Below are 18,726 nucleotides of genomic sequence, written 5' to 3' on the forward strand. Positions count from 1 at the left end.
ATGCTTTATTCATCATTTTTCTTTAATCGTAGCAGTTCATTTGCAATTTTCCAATATATCCATTAGTACAGGGCTCTCCAACCTACAGCCCGCGGGCCGGGAACAGATTTTGACCGGCCCGCGGGAAGCTTACAAACTTTTTTTTCAAAACAGAGACAAGTCTCGTTGGAGTAAAATTGAGATGTTATTTTTAATTACAAGTAATTATTTAAAATTTTTCACCATTAATTTAAATTTTTTTAAAATCATTTAATTTTACCTTTAACTACGTTTGCAGCACCCATCTCTCTTTTTGCTCTTTCCGCAAACATATCTCTTTTCTTCGTGCCACATTCTCCCGTTAGTCCCCTGGCATTGGGCATTTTCTGGCCCCAGGGAAAAAGTGCTCCATTTTACTGTTCTCTACCAGAAAAAGACTGTAAGAACTTTAGCATTCATGCTAGGGGTTTGTTTTCTCTTTTTGCATCCACTTACAAGTGTGAACAGACGTTTTCAAAATTGAACTTTATTGAATCTAAGTATAGATCTTCTTTATCAGACGATCATTTAAAATCACTCTGAATGATCGGAACTAAAAGTTTGTCCCTGATTGGACTGAAATTTTAAGCGGTAAACAAATGCAATCTTCTCATTTTTTAATTTTTTTAAAAGCTTTACAGGTGTTGTGTTCTTATTTATTTCCAAGTTGCTAATGGTCATTATTTCAATAAAATAAATTTGTAGTACAATAATTTTGTCTTTTATCACTCACTCATTAGCCTTTTTAACCCCTGACACACAAAGGAAGGGGGTTATAAGTTTGACCTGTCTGTGTATCTATGTATCTGTGTGCAAGGCCGTAGCCAGGAATTTTTTTTGGGGGGGGGGGGGGGACATGGTCAGAGGCAAGTTTGGTTTCAGACAAGTAGTCCAGGGGAGGGGGAATAGGGTTCAAAGTTGCTTTTATTTGGGGTTTGCAAAATCAAACTAAAAGTAATAAAAAATTAGTTTAAAATAACTTTTTTTATTAACTTATTATAAAACCATGCGACGAGAACTTTTCGAAAACTTTTCTACTACTTTTTCGGGACAAACGGGAATATCCCGAAATACACTTAATAAAGTGAGCCCCGTCAATTGCTCTTCTTTTGTCGCATTTCTTGTAGCTGTTTTCAGTCGTTTTAGGGTAGAAAATGTTCTTTCTACAGTTGCAGTGGTGATTGGCAATGTAGCCAATAGTGATAACAAGCAGTGAACATTCGGAAAAAAAAAACATCTCATCACATTCTTCCATTGCTTTAAGAGTAGTATCAGGCTTATGGAGAGGTTCACACAGCTCCCACTTTGAACGCCAAACTTGTATCTCTCCCTTAAGATTCTCTAAGTCCACGAACTCGGAATAAATTTAAAAAATTTTCACATCGAGCTCGGTGTTTACCAAGTACTTTGGAAGTATTAAGTTTAGAGATGAAAGAGTTTCTTCGTGTTTAAGAAAAGCGTTCATTCAATTGAGCGTTGACATAGGCCAAAAAAGGCACGTAAATGTTCTGTCGAAAGTACTGCTCCGGATCTGTACTCTGGATGTTGACGTTACCTCAGTGACTCGGTAGTTCTTTCTCAAATTTATTCTTTTGACGGATGACTTTTTTTTTCAATGTTATAAAAATTACGCTTTTTAAAACTGAAAACTATTTCTGTTAATTTCATTTTTACGGTGCATTTAAAATGTACAAAACAATGCAAATACTTTTTTCTGCAATTTTGCATTTTCATTCTTTTTGTAGAATGTCATTTCACTAAACAGCATATTTGATATGCTTTATTTACATATTGGTTTGACAAGATTCGAACTAATAACTTAATATAAATCAAAAGTTTTATTTTTTTTTATATACATATATATAAGGTAACAGAATATGATTGATTTATGTGCATAACTTCAAACCTCGAACAACAAGAATTTAAAAAAAAAAATCATCATGAGTTAGATTGATAACGTATGCGGAATTCTCAAAACTATAGTTGCATTTAAAATGCTTGTTTTAAATGAATATATTGATAATTCTTGCACCAAAAACACTTGAAATACCCCCAAAAAATATATCTACAGAACAACTACATACCTGATTAAATACTTTTAAATATGTATGCACATGAAATTTATCAGTAGTCAACTATATATGCGTTATCCTAAAAAAATGAAATATAGCTTGCAAAGCTATGTTGTCAATGAGTAAAGAGTCGGCATTTACCAAACGCACAAAGCGATGATACCAAATGCTAAAAAGCTATTTTTAGGGGGTGTTTAAGCCAGGGTTGGCAAAAACCCGGGTTTTTTTTTTTAAAAAGCCCATGGACCCAGGGTTTTTTGGGTTTTTTTAAATAAAACCCAAAAAAACCCAACTAAAGCTGGGTTTTTTAAAAGAAATGTGTGTTTTTTTCTCTTTTTTTTGTCTTTTTTATTGAAAATGTGTGGTACTTGTAGCACCTTGTAGCGTAAGTATATGGACAAAGCGCAAAAATTGTCTTGGGGTAAAAAAAGCTGGAAAACTAGTTACAATTTAACGTTTTCTGAAGAAAAGTATAAAAGATGACAAAACCCAAGAATGGTGAAGTTTCAGATTTTTTAGTTTCCACGATTACCAACAGTTAAAGCAAAGTTACTTCTGGAGTGATAAAATCTATCGTTTGTTTTTAATTATTACATTTTTTTTTTTTTGCATTTTACTTTATTGTATTTCATTCTGTTATGCAAAACTACTGTAGAACCTCAGGTAGTTTAAATCTTTTTTTACTGAATTCCAGCTTAATCAAGACATTTCTTTTAATTTTATGTTGCCTGTTTTTCTATTTCTGTGTAAAGAGTAACAAATATTAAACGTTTTCGTAAGATAATGAAAATACATTACATCCTATTCCGTTTTCTGTCCGACCATTTGTAAAACCTGTTAATTTCTAAAAAATATACCTTGTTTATTTGAGATTTGTGACGTGTTGGTTTGCAGAAAATAATTCACATGAAATCCTCTTAACTAGAGTAGTTTCCTTTGTACAATCTACAAATGTTGAGAAAATCAGAAGTGATAGGACTTAGTCAAGATAATTTTAGTTATTTATTGACCAGTTAAAGAAAAAAGTTAAAATATTTAAAATATTTGAAGTATTTTTTAAATGCCATTAAGAGTTAAGAAATACTATAAAAAAAATAAAGTTCAAAATTCATTTTTTATGTCCATTGTCTCTCATGAAGACCAAATAAAAAAGTAGTTTAAATTGTGAAAGTATTTAAATTAATTATTTTTTTTTAAAAAAAACTTCTCAGAAAATTTTAAAAAAACCCAAAAGTGGGCTAAATAATGGGTTTTTTTAAATGGGTTTTTTCAAAAAAACCCATTGGGTCCAACCCAATTGGGTCCAATTCGGCCAACCCTGGTTTAAGCGGTGAAATCAATGAAACATTCAACCCACCACGAAACTTGATGGTCCATCAGAGGACGAAGGGAACCCCAATCCCCCTCTACTTTTGAAAGAGAAAATGGATGATGAACCAGTCTACGACATTCCCCATTTCAAACAATGACCCCTGTCCACTGCGCATTTTTTGTGTGGGGGAGGGGGGGGGACAGAGAAGGGGTCTGACTGAAAGAAAGAAGTAACAAGGTCAAGGTGAAGGGGAAACGTTTTCATTAGAGGATTCAGAGTCTTGGTTGTTTCTTTTCTTTCTTTCTTCTCCTTTTTTTTTTTTTTTTTTGAGTGGAGATGGAAAGCCTAACTAAAAAAAGGGAAGGACTAAAAAGTTTGTGTCCTAGAATTTCGGGGGGGGGGGGGGATTTGTCCCGACGGTCCCCACCCTGTCTACGGCCCTGCCTGTGTGTCTGTCTGTGGCACTCTAGCACCTAAGCAGATGGACCGATTTGGAGAAACTTTTTTTTGTTCGAAAGGAGAATTAATCGAGAGTGTTCTTAGCTAGGTTTCATCTTTGGATGACATTTATTAACAAAGATATTAATTAAAAACCTCTAAAAGGTTTTTTGCGATTTTTGCAGTGAAAACATATTTGAAATTTAAAAATTTAGTGCCAAAAATAAAGAGTATTTTTAAAAAAAAAACTTCACTTTATTTTGTGACAAAGAATACTTTATTTCAGTTTCCTGAACTATTCTAAACTTTACAAGACTCTGCAACGTTATATTATTAGAGATTTATGAGCACTTTAAATATAATTTAATTTTCCTAACAGCAAATATGTATAAGGAAATATAGCAACTTAGAAGCAAGCCCAGAAATTTTCAAAAACCACCATTGAGCACTTAATTTTAAAAAATTAAATATTTGCGATGTATGAGGGGGGGGGGGGCAGGGGCTAGCTCTTATTAGACCATCTGAGCTAAAATATTGTTGGACTGGCCCGCCTCGCCTCCAAAAATTTACAATGTGGCCCGCGAGTGAAAAAGGTTGGAGACCCCTGCATTAGTAGAATTATATTGTGTAACTTGTTTGGCTACTAACAAAATGTTTGGACATTTTCCTGTCCCACACACCTGGGGCAGTGTTGTCCTGATTGGTAAGGCATCGGACTCATGATCGGAGGGTCCCAGGTTCAATCCTCGCCAGTCGAAGATCCACTGTCTTCATTAATGGGGAATGTTAAATATGCTCGTGGTCCCAAAATCCTCCAAGTGAAACGATACCTCTGGGGGTGCTGGACCAGGGATTGCTCGGTTTCTGATCTTGATCAAAAATCAGAGCTGTCTTCAGGATCCCATGCAACTGGATAAACCACAAATAGTGGTAGGTACAGGGGACCCTGGAGTGATAAGTGGGGGGGGGGAAGTAACCCACGCAGCTGCTAAAATTCTTCTCACAATTTCTGTCGCCAAAATTATTTCTGAAAATAGCTTTTATCAGGTTTCTGGCGATCCTTTTGTTTTCTTTTATAACATCCCATCAACTACCATCTACATTGATTTGGCTTTGTTTTTAACTTACTTGGCAGCTTCTAAGTTGCTTATTTTACATTCAATATCCTGAGATTTTTAATAAGGATTATTCCTGTCTATTTTTTCCCCCATGTAAAAAAGTGTTGCATTTTTTTTTTCTGTTCTCATTGGTACTGTGGAATAATTTTGAAGTTCCTTAATATTTTTAGGCGAGTTTTTTTTTTTTTAAATTAAGTTATCCAGTTCTCTGGCTGAGCTACTGATATATTTGTTGTTCTTTTCTTGGTTATACATGATCTATTGGTCATATTGTATATATTCAGTGCTGTAGCTGAAAAAAAATAATAACTTAATTTTTTGACATGGTTAGATGGAACCTGCGGTTTTTGAAATGGAAAACATATAACATTCGGCAACTGTGAAATATCTTACGAAATAAACTGTAATTGCTTTATACGTCTAATCCTGAATCAAGTTTTTTATATTTATTTTTCATAGGCATACTGTCTTACTTTTAGGTAATTTTAGTTATTTTTCAGTCAAAGAATGTTACTGATCTGATGAAACATTTTGAATGTATGTGAGTATGTCATGCAGAGAGATCACCTGAAACTTCTTTGATGAACAAAGTCGTTCAAATGAACCAGGTGAATGAACGGATCAAAAGAATGAACGATCCTCTGATGAATGGAACATTAAAAAGAATGACATCTAGAATTTGAAAGTGTTTATTGCAGCTCATGTATTTTAGTGTAGTTTAAAATTTTGTTTTCGTTCAGCGTAATTTTAATTCATTTCGTTTATTTTTAGGCTTGTGAAACAAGGTTTTAATAGAACTAGTAGGCCAAACTATGGAAGTGAATGTACAAGTGGTTATAACAATCCTCATCCTCGTCCTATAGCAAGGATACCTCTTTCATCGGGCCTGCTTTTAGAATTAATCCATGCTGTGTATTTTGCAACGTACGTAAAAGTGATCTCAATGAAATTCTATGCTACATGATGTATTTTTTTTTTTCGTTCTTAGGCACAAATTAGCAGGAAAATGACAAGCAACAAATAATAATTGAATTAGTATCTTTGTCAGGGTTCAAAAAAATCCGATATTTTGATATATTACCGATATTTTCAAGCAGCACAAACTATAAAGTCTTCAAAATAGTAATTGCATCCTCAAATCCCTCTTTATTTTCTTACATTGTTTTTCCCATTAGTAGACTTAAAATCAAGTTTCTTTCATTATTTATATATTTCATTTTACATTTTTATCAATTTTAATGGTTTTATTTTAGTATTGGCTGTATTATACTCATTTTTATTCTGTTAGCTACTTTTGCACAGTTATATTATTCAGAAAAAAAAAATATGTATTAGTCGGTGCACAGTCATAAGACATTTTCTTTTTTTCTGACCAACGTTTAATATTTAATTAGGCACTTTTAATATGAATTAAAACTGTTACATTACTAATAATTTTATGAATATAAAAAAAGGAACATTATATTACTATGTTATATTAATGATGTATTAATACATCATAAAAATGTAGTACATAACTTTTTGGTTATTTTTAATAATAAATGAACAATATTACTATGATTGATATAATTTTTGCATTGAAAATATTGTAGTTGAAAAATAAATATCGAGAATATCATGATATATATCAGCAAACCCTGATCTTTGTGCTTGAAAACTAAAAGAATATAAAATATACTGTGACCTCCCAAACATTTCATGTCAAATTTTATCTAATGAATTGGCAAATTTGGACATAGTATTGCAATTTTACATTTTGTTCAAGAATTTTTCCTAATATTTTTTTCCCCTTTAGATATAGGTAGATAGGTACAGGTTTCCTTCGTTATAACACGGTTGATTCATTCCATGTAGTATCAAAACCGTGTTATATGAGACTCTTTTTATAAACAGTTTTTTACTCATTTTTAAAGCTAATTATTCATGTACATATCTTAAATAATGTCACTGTGTTTCGTGTTATATCAAAACCGTGTTCCGTGTTATATCGAAACCGTGTTATATGAGACATAAATAATGTTAATCAAGGAATGTGTACCGTGTTATATCGAAACCAAGTCTTAAAGTACAAATTTTATAACAGCTGAAATTACGACTCAGTAGAACATACAAACGAAAACTGGCAACCAAAACATGTAACGGCCCACTAATCTAAAATTAAGAGTTGTTATATGCAATACAACTTAATTATTTTATATACCTCAAATTAAAACTATTACGCAGACAAGAAAAACCTTTATCAACTTTCTTTACTAAGAACAAAACGCATGCATCAGAAAGAAAGACCTGAGCTTTTCTACAGCAATAAAGTTCATCTGAGCAACCAAAACAAAACAAGATATGAAATAAAATAGAATTATTCTATTCATTTTATTTTGTACTTTGTTTCGACTACATTTTTTATTTATCGTTTGCCAAATTTACCTTATGTTTAATCCTAATGTTATTTTCTCACAATGCATTAGAAACAAAAAGAATTTCATCCTTTTGTTTTTAGAACACTGATGAGAAAAATTAAGTAGTTAAAAGTGAAAAGATACTATATATGGGGAAACCAAACTTTTGAGCCAAAGACAGACAATTTTTTGCGAAAAATTTCATAAGAACAATAAAAATTTACTAGAATTATTATCATACATTTGTTTACAGTGTATTAAACAAAAATGAAATTACATCTTTTAAAATTCATGTTTTATCAAAACCGTGTAGCATTTAATTCAAGTTTCGTACCGTGTGATATCGAAACTGTGTTATAATACAGTCAGACCTCCATATATCGAAGTAGCAAATTGCCGGGAAAAAATTCGATATATAGCAATTTCGATAGATAGAAACAATCTTATTTTATCCTAAAAATCTCCCAAAACATTAAAATTAAAGCTAATTTTGGTGTATGAAACCAAATTTCTAATTTATACGACCATCGGATTGAATGAAAGTTAATAATTAAAGAATCACAGAAATTATATTTTTGCGCCTTCATACATCTTCATTTTTCGGTAATTCAACTTTATCCGCAACATTAGGGGATTTTTGTTTTGCCAATGTAATCGAGAGAAAAGTAAAAAATCAATCTACTAAACTTGAATGATTTTTACTCAATCTAAAAAGACTAGGAATGATATCAACAGACAAAAGGGATAACTTGAAACCGATTTTACAGTGTTACTGGTTACAACTAAGATTTGAAATAAACTTGTGGGAATTTAAAAACTCCAGAACGGATTAACGACCTTTCTGCACACCCCTCAACTCGAGATTCCTTATGAGTTTCGTAGCAACCTTTAGTGAACATAATTTTCTCCCTTAACCTTCATTTTTCATGAGACAAATAATCTGAAATGTAAAAAAAAAAAATCTACGAATGTCTCAAAATTTTTTTCAACATATACAGGAATTTATAATACAGTAAAACCTGTAATGTTGACCACCTTTGTAAGTTGACCACCTGTATAAGTTGACCGCTTTTGTCAGGAACGGAATTAGTCCTATCTTATATAATGAAGGAAAACCTCTCTAACTTGACCACCTCTCTATCTTGACCACCTGTCTATCTTGACCACTAATATACACCAGCTTTGGTTTGGAGTACTGTAAAAAACACTCTGTAAGTTGACCACTAGGCAAAAGCAAAAGCTTTATAAGTTATGCCTCAAATAAGAAACCAGACATTTTAGAAAAACCTATGAATATTTATGTTTCCATCGAAAAACATTGGGCTACTGTTAAGTCTCAGAAAATGAGCCAAACTTCAATAAGGAGTTATTTTGTTGAAAAGTAGATTACCATGGTTACAAATGTACAAGAAAAAATCAAATGAAGAATTTGAGTCATTTATCACTTGTCATGAATTTTTAGGAATGGTTAATATCAAGTAGTTTTTATAAGCAATAAAAACTACTTGATATTAACAATAAGCAATGAGGCTTTTTTTTTTTGATAGATTCACAGAAATTTAAAACTTGTATATTACTTTACTCGTCATTCTGGTAAATAATCTCTAAAAATATTTTAAAAACATTTTTCTTATTGTTTTAAAGTAATGTTAAACAATGAAAGTGAGTTTAAAGTATTCCAATCAGTTAAAAAATAAATAATGGGACAAGAAATGACAAAAAAAAAAGTTTTTATTATTACCCTCTATAAGTTGACCACCTGTCTAAGTTGACCACCATAGTACTGCACCGCAAGTGGTCAACTTACACAGGTTTCACTGTATATAGAAACAATTTTTCTATGTAATGAACATAGAAATTTGCTGGGGTTTCGATACATAGAAAATTTTGGTATGTGGAAGTTCGATATATGGAGGTTCGACTGTAATTGCAAATTTGGTACCATGTAATATTGAAACCGTGTTGCAGAAATACCGTGTTATACGAGGGACGCCTATATATGTGTAATATGTTGTGTGTGCTCATATGTTATGATTCAGTAAAATTCGGTGTTTCATTCAACAAGTTGTGAACTTCCTCCCTCCCAAAGATTTTAGATTGCGCGCCCTTGAATGTATTGTCCATTTTCTAGTAATTTGTTGTTGAATCATTTTTCTTCAATGCATTTCTAAATTTTATAAACTTAGAATACTTATAAACTAGATCTTTACTATTATGGGAAATAATTGCTATGGGATGCTTCTTAGAATCCCTATAGTAAACTTCAAACTATGTTTGTCAAATTTTCTCAAATATTTGCATGCTATATAAGTTCTTTTTTGGATTACTTTACATTCATTTAATCCCCTCATTTCTTTTTAGGTTTAATGGATTAGATATGGGTTCACAAACACTGGAGGAGCTTCATAACAGAGCCATGCAGGAAATGATGTCTGACGTTCTGTTGGTAAATATTTGCTTGTTAAGTTTCCTCTTAATACTCATGACGATTTAGTTTACCTACAAGGTAGATTTGTTGCAAATCCTTATCAATGGATATTATTTTTATGTTTTTATTTGGGATTAATTTGTTCTGATCTTGCTTAGTTTGGTGTTTATTTCATCAATTTTCATTCAAAATTATGTTAGTTTATGATTTAATGTTTTACCATCTCATTTATTCATTAATAACAAAGAATCTAAAAACAACAATGCTTAACTTGAGAACTTAAACACTACTTAATTTTTAACTTGTTCATGTTTTAGTGAAACTTATAGGCATTTCAGTTTAAAGAAATTTTTGATTTTTGACATCCCCTCCCCCCCCCAGAAAAAAAAAAGAAAGAGGTTTCTTTGAAATGTCAGTTTCTTTACTTCAAAGTGTTGTAGCTCCAAGTTTCAAAGATCATAAAAAAGTACTTAATGCCAATTATTTCAATGTAGTATGTTAGTTTTTTAAGCTCCTTTATTCATACCCAGAAACCAAACCATATTGTAATAATGGAAAACATCTAAATAGGTAGCATTGGAAAGAACATGGTAAACCTTGCTTCTTGACGCATAAATTACTTGCCCTTGTGACCCCGTTATCAGAATATGAGGTCTTAATGTCTGCCCAAATTTTATGAAAAGTCTAAATTTAGAGAGTTTTGGTCAAAAACAGAACACACCATTCATACACTTCATGGATGGATATCTTGTCGCATGCAGACAGTGAAGTCTTGTGGTACCTTCCATATCTCGCCAAGTCTTTAAATTTGGCCACTTTTCTAAAATTTTGGCAGACTTTAACATCAAATATCTCGATAATTAGGGCAGGAGGACAAGTAATTTATGCATTACAAAAAATGGTCTCAATATGCTCATTTGATTGCTTTCTATTTTAATTTTTTACCTTATTAAACTGTTCATATGGTTCACTAGTTAGTTATAAAAAAAAAAACTTTATTATGGTGTCACTGAAAATTTGTTAAAAGTGACTAGAATTTATGTTATTATGGTCACCGCTTCAACAGAAATTCCGGCAAAAACAGATCCACATTGAAAGGTGGTGCATAATAAACTCAAGTGAATGCATAGCTTCTTTTCTTTCAACTGTTCTACTACTGACAAAATAAGTTTCTCATCTGCCCAAAATAAAACTTTATTTGAATAATTTATTACATATGCTTGGATTAGGATTGTGATGTTTGCCATCAAAATGCAAACCTGGCCAAAAACTATGATACTTCAATTTTAAAATGTGTCGAAAAATAAGCATAAAGTTTTGAAAAATCAATTGGGCTGTTACTTGCTTAAAACATTGCTTCTGATAATAACTAACTAATTAACATTGTGATATATTTGAAAATTGTGTCATTGCTAGTTTTAAAAGGGTTTTTCAAGACGGGAGGAGGGGGGGGGGGATTCTTGTGTTGCTATTAAAAGCATTTTTTTTTTTTTGTCTTTGATGATTCAAAGCCTATTTATATTTTATGATTTATGCCACAAATATTTTCCCAAGCCTTGATTCTTCTTTCAGGTCACAAATGCAGTTCGTAATTCACTAAAACAGAATCCATCGGGTCAGCCTTCTGATGGCCCAATGGGCATCAGCGTAGCTCTTTCTCCTACAACTGTCAGCACCGTTTCTAGGGCTATCACAAATGCTTCATTTCGTGCAAAGAAACTTCCAGGTATTTCGAATCTCCTTTTATTAAAATCATTCAGGATAATCTGGAGCCACAATTTGTCTATTTCAAACTGCCTCTCTGATATTTTAGTAGTTTTATTGTATTTTTTGTTATAAAACACAAGAAACCCTCCCAAACTATCCAAAATTAAGAAACACTTAAAATGAACTATTAGCCTGGTTCAAAGTCATCGAAGACGACTTTAAGCTACATCAGAAACGCAAGGCAAAATGAATTACAGTAGAGTCTCGAAAGTTCATGGTTCCGCTTAACCCGAGGTACTTTATTTATATTCCAAGTTAATTCTTTAGCAGCTAAAAAAAATGATTTTCATTAAAATCTGAAAATAGAAATCTTTTGCTACTGTAAAAATTACTAACTATGTACAGTAAATAAATTTTTAAAAAATTGAGAGGTTGGTTTCAGCAACACTCCTTTGGTGGCACAAAATATTCATTGACTACAAGATATGGATTAAGAGATGACTTGAAGATGCAACCTGAAACCTAAAATTGACATTGATTTGCCACAAAAGAACATGTTAACAGCCCTTTAGGAATATCCCACTGTAATCGGGAAAAGAGGTGCACAACTTGACGCCACATGAGTTGCATATAAGAAATTCAAACATTCCAACAACTAACCGATTTTGTGTAATCCAAGATACATATGCACGCAGACGCATTATTACAGATGTCATGACAAAACTCGTGGAAATGGGAAAGGAACAATTAAAATGCCTGTTTTGCTTTCCTTGCACACATAAATATGTAAGAATATCGAGAAAAACTAAGCGCAAAATTTGTTTAGATGCAGTTAAATGCGAAATTTGTGTGATTCATTTTTCATGAAGACAATAGATTCTTTTCTTTCTACAAGGATGCAAAAAATGCTCCTCCTTATGTTGTCCAAATACAATCGACTCCCGCTACAACGCGATTCGACTTACCCGAAAAGGCTATGACGCGTATTTTTCACGAGTGACGAACTTTTAGAGCTACCGCGAGTTTTTCGTCCACGACACGGAATTTTTTTGGAAAGAAGTATTGGCTTCGTTATTGGCTACTAAATATTGATTTTGTTGAATGCTATTATATCCTCATAAGCATCACTGACTGAAACTTCTCACATCAAACTAGTCTACGTGTGCAGGGCCGGATTTGGAAGTGTGGAGGCCCCGGGGCAATGATGGAGTGGAGGTCCCTAATCAGGGTTCGAAAAGATCATCATATTTTCGAAAGTATCCGATACTTTGATATATATCCGAATATTTTGAAACATATGTATATATCCGATATTTTCGGCCCGTGAAAGTTAGGATATTTTGTAAAAATTTTACTGTGGGGCCCCCTTTGTTGTAGAGGCCCCAGGGCAGTAGCCCCGCCTGCCCTCCCTTAAATCCGGCCCTGTGCGCATGGCGTTGCTAGTGCATCAAATAACCACTCTCAGCATTTTCATTTATTTTTTTCATTCTAAATATTAAAGTTGATGAAATATAATAACATCTTAGTTGCCCCTTCATCTAAACTTTGTGAAGATGGGAAGGAAAAGAAAGTTTCTAATTTAAAAAAAGAAATAAATAAAAAAAAGGGGTAAGATTCTTGATATGCTTGAATAACTACAAAAGGTTGATGGTAGAGTGACAATAAGTATGAGTGAATCTTCCATACGTAAATTAAAAGTAAAAAAAAAAAAATCCGTAAAAGTTCAGAACTTAGTTTCAATATTGAAGCTAGCCAGTCCAGCAAAATAAATATTATGAAATTGGAAGCTGCTCTTGTATTGTGGGTTAAAGATATCAGTAAGAGGGGCTGTTGCTGCAAATTGAAACGTTATGAAAGAAATGGCGAAACAATGGTATTTAAAGATGTATTAGATAAGAACAACGATCTGATCATGGAGCATAATCATCATTATCTTCATTTTTTAACTCATAAATATTGATACTGTATGACTGTATATTACTAGTGTACTGCAGCATTTTATTATTACTACATACTGTGCGTACCGTGTTGTTTCATTTTACGCCTTTCCCTCCCACTGATCATTCATTTTGTGCATCTTAAAGTATTTAATGTTGAATAAAAAAGTTTTTTTTTTAATAACCCAGTACAAATTCAGTACTTTATGTAACAAACAGTAGTGCATAGTTGAGGAATGCTTTAAAGCACTTTGAGGGTGTTTATAAGTGTCTAAAAGAATTTGATATGCTTTAAAAAAAAATGTATTTGTATTTTTTTCCATAACGCAAAATTTCGACTTATGCGAGGAGTCTTGGAACACATCCCTCGCGTAAGTCGGGACTCGACTGTAGTGTAAATTTTTAATTTTTAAGAATTTTTCAGAAAAAATCCGAGTTTTCAGTAATCCGAGGTGAGGTGAGCCCCAATTACCTCGGATTTTCGAGACTCTACTGTATTTTAATAAAAGTAGTGCAACTTTAATGCAGAAAAATAAAATTTCTAAATGTTTAAAACTCCCTCGTTGTAGGAATTGAACTTTTGTGCTTGAAAAGTAAAAAAAAAAATAAAGTAACATAAATGCCACAAATTTGTACGAAACTGCAAATTGGTGTCTATTTGCGTTTTCTTTTGCTTCCCCTTGTGTAATTTGCAACCTCTCAAAGATTGTATCATTTATCCTACTGTACGGAACAGTGGTCGACAACTGGAAGACTGCGGTCCAGGTTTGGACCATGGAAAATTAAAAATTGGACCACCAAAAATGTTTTAGAAGTACAAATTGCACAAATTATTTTATAATTTTTATGCTGGCAATAGTATCTCTAGGTTCCTCTTTTATCGCTTTGTTAAAATATGGAAAATTAAGTTGTAACACGAGTTTTAGTAAAATGTTTTGAATGCATTATCATGTTCAGATTCAATTCAGTTCAAATTTGACTTATAGGTTCTTCTTAACGGTTGCTCCTGTAGTTCCATTCGTTCGAAAAACATTCAATAAGTCAAATTTATGGGCCCCCACAGTCCTGTAATAGAAACTTGATCTTCTAAGCCGTAGGTCGTGGGTTTGATTCCCGCTGATGCCCTGGGTATTATTTCCTTGTCTTACGTTGTAAATCTTTCATATGTGTGCACGGAGGTAAGGTGCTTTGTATGCAGAACTCTATGTATATAAAGCTGTTCAGCTTCTGTGCAAATAAATAAATGAGTAAAATTTTTAAAAACATGCACAGTAGACACTTTTCTATTCTCTCACCTATTTTCATTGCTCCTCCATGATTTTTTAGTACATTTTTGGACTGATCTGTTTAAAATTAGCTATCCTGAATACATTTTAAAAAAATTCTTAAACACAAATAATCAGTAAAAAAAAAAAAAAAAATTAAATGTAAAAAAAAAATATTGCAAGGTTTTCCAAAATATTAACTTGCACCAAAATTTATTATTATTATTTTATATTGATGTGTACAGTCAGCAAACATGCAGACTTTATTTAAATTTCAAAAAGCTTTACACTTTCCTTACGTATTATCGTAGATGATATACCGATTCAAGAAGGAGAAAACAGCGAAGCCCACCAGCTGTCGGCCATCAGCGAGGAAGCCGAAGAGAACGAAAGCCAGCCATCCAAAAGCAGCAAGAAACCTGGAAGCAGTAGCAATTCTAGCAATCCCGGGCTAACAAAAGTTGGAGTACTGCAGCTGAGAAAGGGCAAGGATAAGAAGAAAGACAAAGATCTCCTGAACGGCGATTCGGTCGACAAGGGAAAGACCAACGGCAAGTTGAGCTCGGCCGACGAGGGCCTGGAAGTCGGCTTCTCCAACGGAGACCAGGTATCTCTGCGTAATTCTTATTCTTGTAGGACTGACTTGCAGATGCCCAAAAGCCCGTTGGGCAGCAGTAGCATTCCAGGCGAGGATGGATTCGACTTCAAAGATAGTCTGAGCAACGCCAAATATGTCACGAGCTCCGGCTCGGACGTGGTCATCACGAACGACGGCACCTGCATTTTGAAGTCTATTTTGCATAAATCCGAATCCTCTAATGGCCTGCAGAATTCCTCGATGCAAACTGCCGTGTAATATACTTTGTGTTTCCGAGTTTAAACTGAGGAGTTTATTTTTTAAATTTATTTGTAAATATATTCGTCTCTGAACCAAATCTGTAATTAGATGAATTTTACAAATTGTTTTTTGTAATCTATGCTGTTAGAATTTGTTGAATGAATTGGAAATTTTAAATGCTTGTTGGTATCGTCATTTCTTATTTTATTTATTGAAATTGTTGTTGCTTTTCTTTTCTTTTTTTTAAAAATCCATTGGACAAATTGATATTTTAATAAAATGAAGTTTTTTTTTTGTGGTCCTATGAATGAATTTCGATTTTAAATCATAGAAACCTGTATCTCATGTTCATGATTGTGCAGGGGCGTAGCTAAGGGGGGGTTTTGGGGACAAACCCCCCCCCCGAAAAGTTAGTCTCAAAAAAAAAAAGAGAAAAAGAAGAGAGAAGAGAAAGAAAAAAAAAGAAGAAAAGGAAAAAATTCCAAGCGATTAAATATATATATATATATATATATATATATATATATATATTTAATCGCATAAATATATATATATATATATATATATATATATATATATATATATATATATATATATATATTAATATTTTATAATAATATATATATATATATATATATATATATTAAATATATATATATATATATATATATTAATATAAGAAGTAACCCCCCCCCCCCCCCGAAAGTCGGGTCTAGCTACGCCACTGTGATTGTGTGATACTTTTTGTACTTGTAGTGCTTTTTTTAAATCGCAAATACTGTTTTGATTTGTTTAAAAAGGTGTTGTTTCTCGAAAGCAAGTCATCAAAAGAATCGTGACAAAGTCTTTTTGATATCTGTAGATATTTTTATACTTGTGTTCCTTGATTTTGTACTACGTTAAAACAATAAACTCAATATCCTGTTTTTTTTTTTTTAAATTTAATTAATGTCCGAAAGTTATAAATCAAAATACAAGAGTTCATTGAATTTTTGTTCTCATTTTCAAATGAAGAAAATTATGTATTTAATTTAAAAAATTTTGTTGTTCGATACAAATCGGGGGAAATCATCAAGATACTTGATAACATTGATTAGTTAGATTTTAAAACCATGAAGGGTGAAGAAAATATTTAATAGGTAGAAGTAACAATCATCAAAACCATTTAACATTGTGAATGGGAAATCTTAGTTCCATTCTTTTTAAACTGATCAACCCTGTTGAAAGTTTCCATGTTTGTAAAATTTGAAAAGCACATTTTTAGTGTAAATTTTTAAATTGTAACTTGTAGATTCTTATCCTTGTTGTGATTGTTTTGTAGTTATTGTGCTTAAGTTTTCTTAAATGAACAATTAAAATAGAGACACTGAAAAATATTTTACTTACTTTGTATTATTGCGAATTGAATTTTTTGTGCAAAATTAACACTCATAATTTCATTGCTTAGGATTTCATTTAAACTTTAGGTAGTTGAGTATAATTTTTAGCAACTCAGTTTTTAGTTCAGTATTATGAGAAATAATTCGAAATTCTAAGAAGTTGCATAAATTAGAATGTTTTAATTATTTCTTGAAAAGTAATTTAGTATGATAGAAAACTTAAGCATATTATTGAATGAGGATAAAAGTATTGTAGAAAAGAGAGCACATCTTTTAATTTTATTAAAATCAGAGGTCAATCCAGATTCAAATTGGGCTCACTTCACAAAATTCCATATTGTAAGAGCTGCCATTTCACAAACTTACAATAAAATCATTCTGCTCATGCAGTTTTGTTGTTAAAAATGACAATTTTATAAATTTCATCAGAAAATAAAGCAATTAAAAAAAGGTCCTATTTTAATGTCCTCAATTTCAGGCGAAAACATCATTTTGCTGTATACTTTGTAATTGTATTTTTAAGTTACCTCAAAAAAGGGGAGGGGGGAAGATAAAATTGATTCACACTAGCTCCAGTCAAAAGGTCTTGACATTTTCAACAGTAAATTTAAATGCATTATTTAATGATGAAGTTCATAAAAAAAGAGAGAAGGAAATGAGTTTTATCTAAATGACACTTTACATTAAGTTAAGAAAAACAGTCAAAGAGTTGATGTAGAATAATAGAATGATTTCAAAAAAGGTTTTTTTTCTAAAAAAGCTCCAATAATTTTCAAATGTTTATTTTATTGAAAAAGAAGCCAAAAAAATTGCATACTTTTTTAACAATATTTCTACAACTTCACAATGAATCCTTTATGTACTGATAAAAGGACATGTTTTTGATAAGAAAATTTTGAGAAAAAGTTATATTCATTTTTTAAATGGGTGAATAATTGTGTTGCAGAATGATTGTATTTTTATAGTCTAGAAATTGTCATTTGTTAATTGCTCAATTCATCTGCATAGGTTTGACATTTTTACGCATTTATTTGTTCGGAATTTTTAACCTCGGCTTTCAATTGTGATATCATATTATAAAGTATTAACTTTCTAAAACAGTTTCTTGCATTAAAAAAATGATTTGTACATGTTGTGAACGTGACCGTACGTTATTGCCCGCAACATGTACGCATCATTACTTTTCAAGTACAGAAAATTGCTAAAGGAAGTTGATTCTTCACATTATGATCCATAATGGTTCCTTATATTCGAATATATTACGATTAAAAGCCAAAGTTTAAAATTATGGAAATGAAGAGCATATGCATAAAAATGTCATACTCATGCAAATATTTTGAGTTATTTATGTTTTATGTATTATTACCTAATTTTTTACTATTACAGTAAACTCATGATTATCCGCGGAATAGGATGGCACGGTAAGCGCGAATAAGAGAAACTGCGGATAATCCGAATAATAGGTAAAAAACGATACTTAGTGTATGCAAAAGATAAAAAGTATTAATGACACTCACACATTCATTCAAATTATAACTAAAAGTAGAACTAAAAACATTGCAACTACTAACATTGAATGTAAAAAATATATGCAAAATCTAAAAGCAAACAACAACACAATCACAAGCTTCCAAAAAAAAAAAAGGTTAGAGGACCTGCGGATAATCCAACCACCAATAATCGAGTGTTTTTCTGTATATCTATTGTTTATACAGCTAAAATTGTAATAATTAAAAATGCACTTTGTGATATGACCAACTTTTTTTTTTTTTTTTGAAGTAAAACACAGAAATATTTTCTTTTTCATTATTTCTGTAT

General features: G+C 31.8%; 1 protein-coding gene across 1 annotated transcript in view; it reads left to right on the forward strand.

The window, feature by feature from the left end:
• Positions 1–15,659, forward strand: part of LOC129224556 (hyccin-like) — a 41,598-nt gene extending 25,939 nt beyond the window's left edge. Inside the window, exons 9-12 of the mRNA XM_054859034.1 lie at positions 5,730–5,882; positions 9,716–9,800; positions 11,355–11,508; positions 15,003–15,659. Coding sequence (XP_054715009.1) covers positions 5,730–5,882; positions 9,716–9,800; positions 11,355–11,508; positions 15,003–15,547 — 937 coding nt within the window. The 3' untranslated portion in view covers positions 15,548–15,659. The remainder of the gene's footprint in view (positions 1–5,729; positions 5,883–9,715; positions 9,801–11,354; positions 11,509–15,002) is intronic.
• Positions 15,660–18,726: the final 3,067 nt, after the last annotated feature.

The sequence above is a fragment of the Uloborus diversus genome, chromosome 6 (genome assembly GCF_026930045.1).
Source record: "Uloborus diversus isolate 005 chromosome 6, Udiv.v.3.1, whole genome shotgun sequence".
Lineage (NCBI taxonomy): Eukaryota > Metazoa > Arthropoda > Arachnida > Araneae > Uloboridae > Uloborus > Uloborus diversus.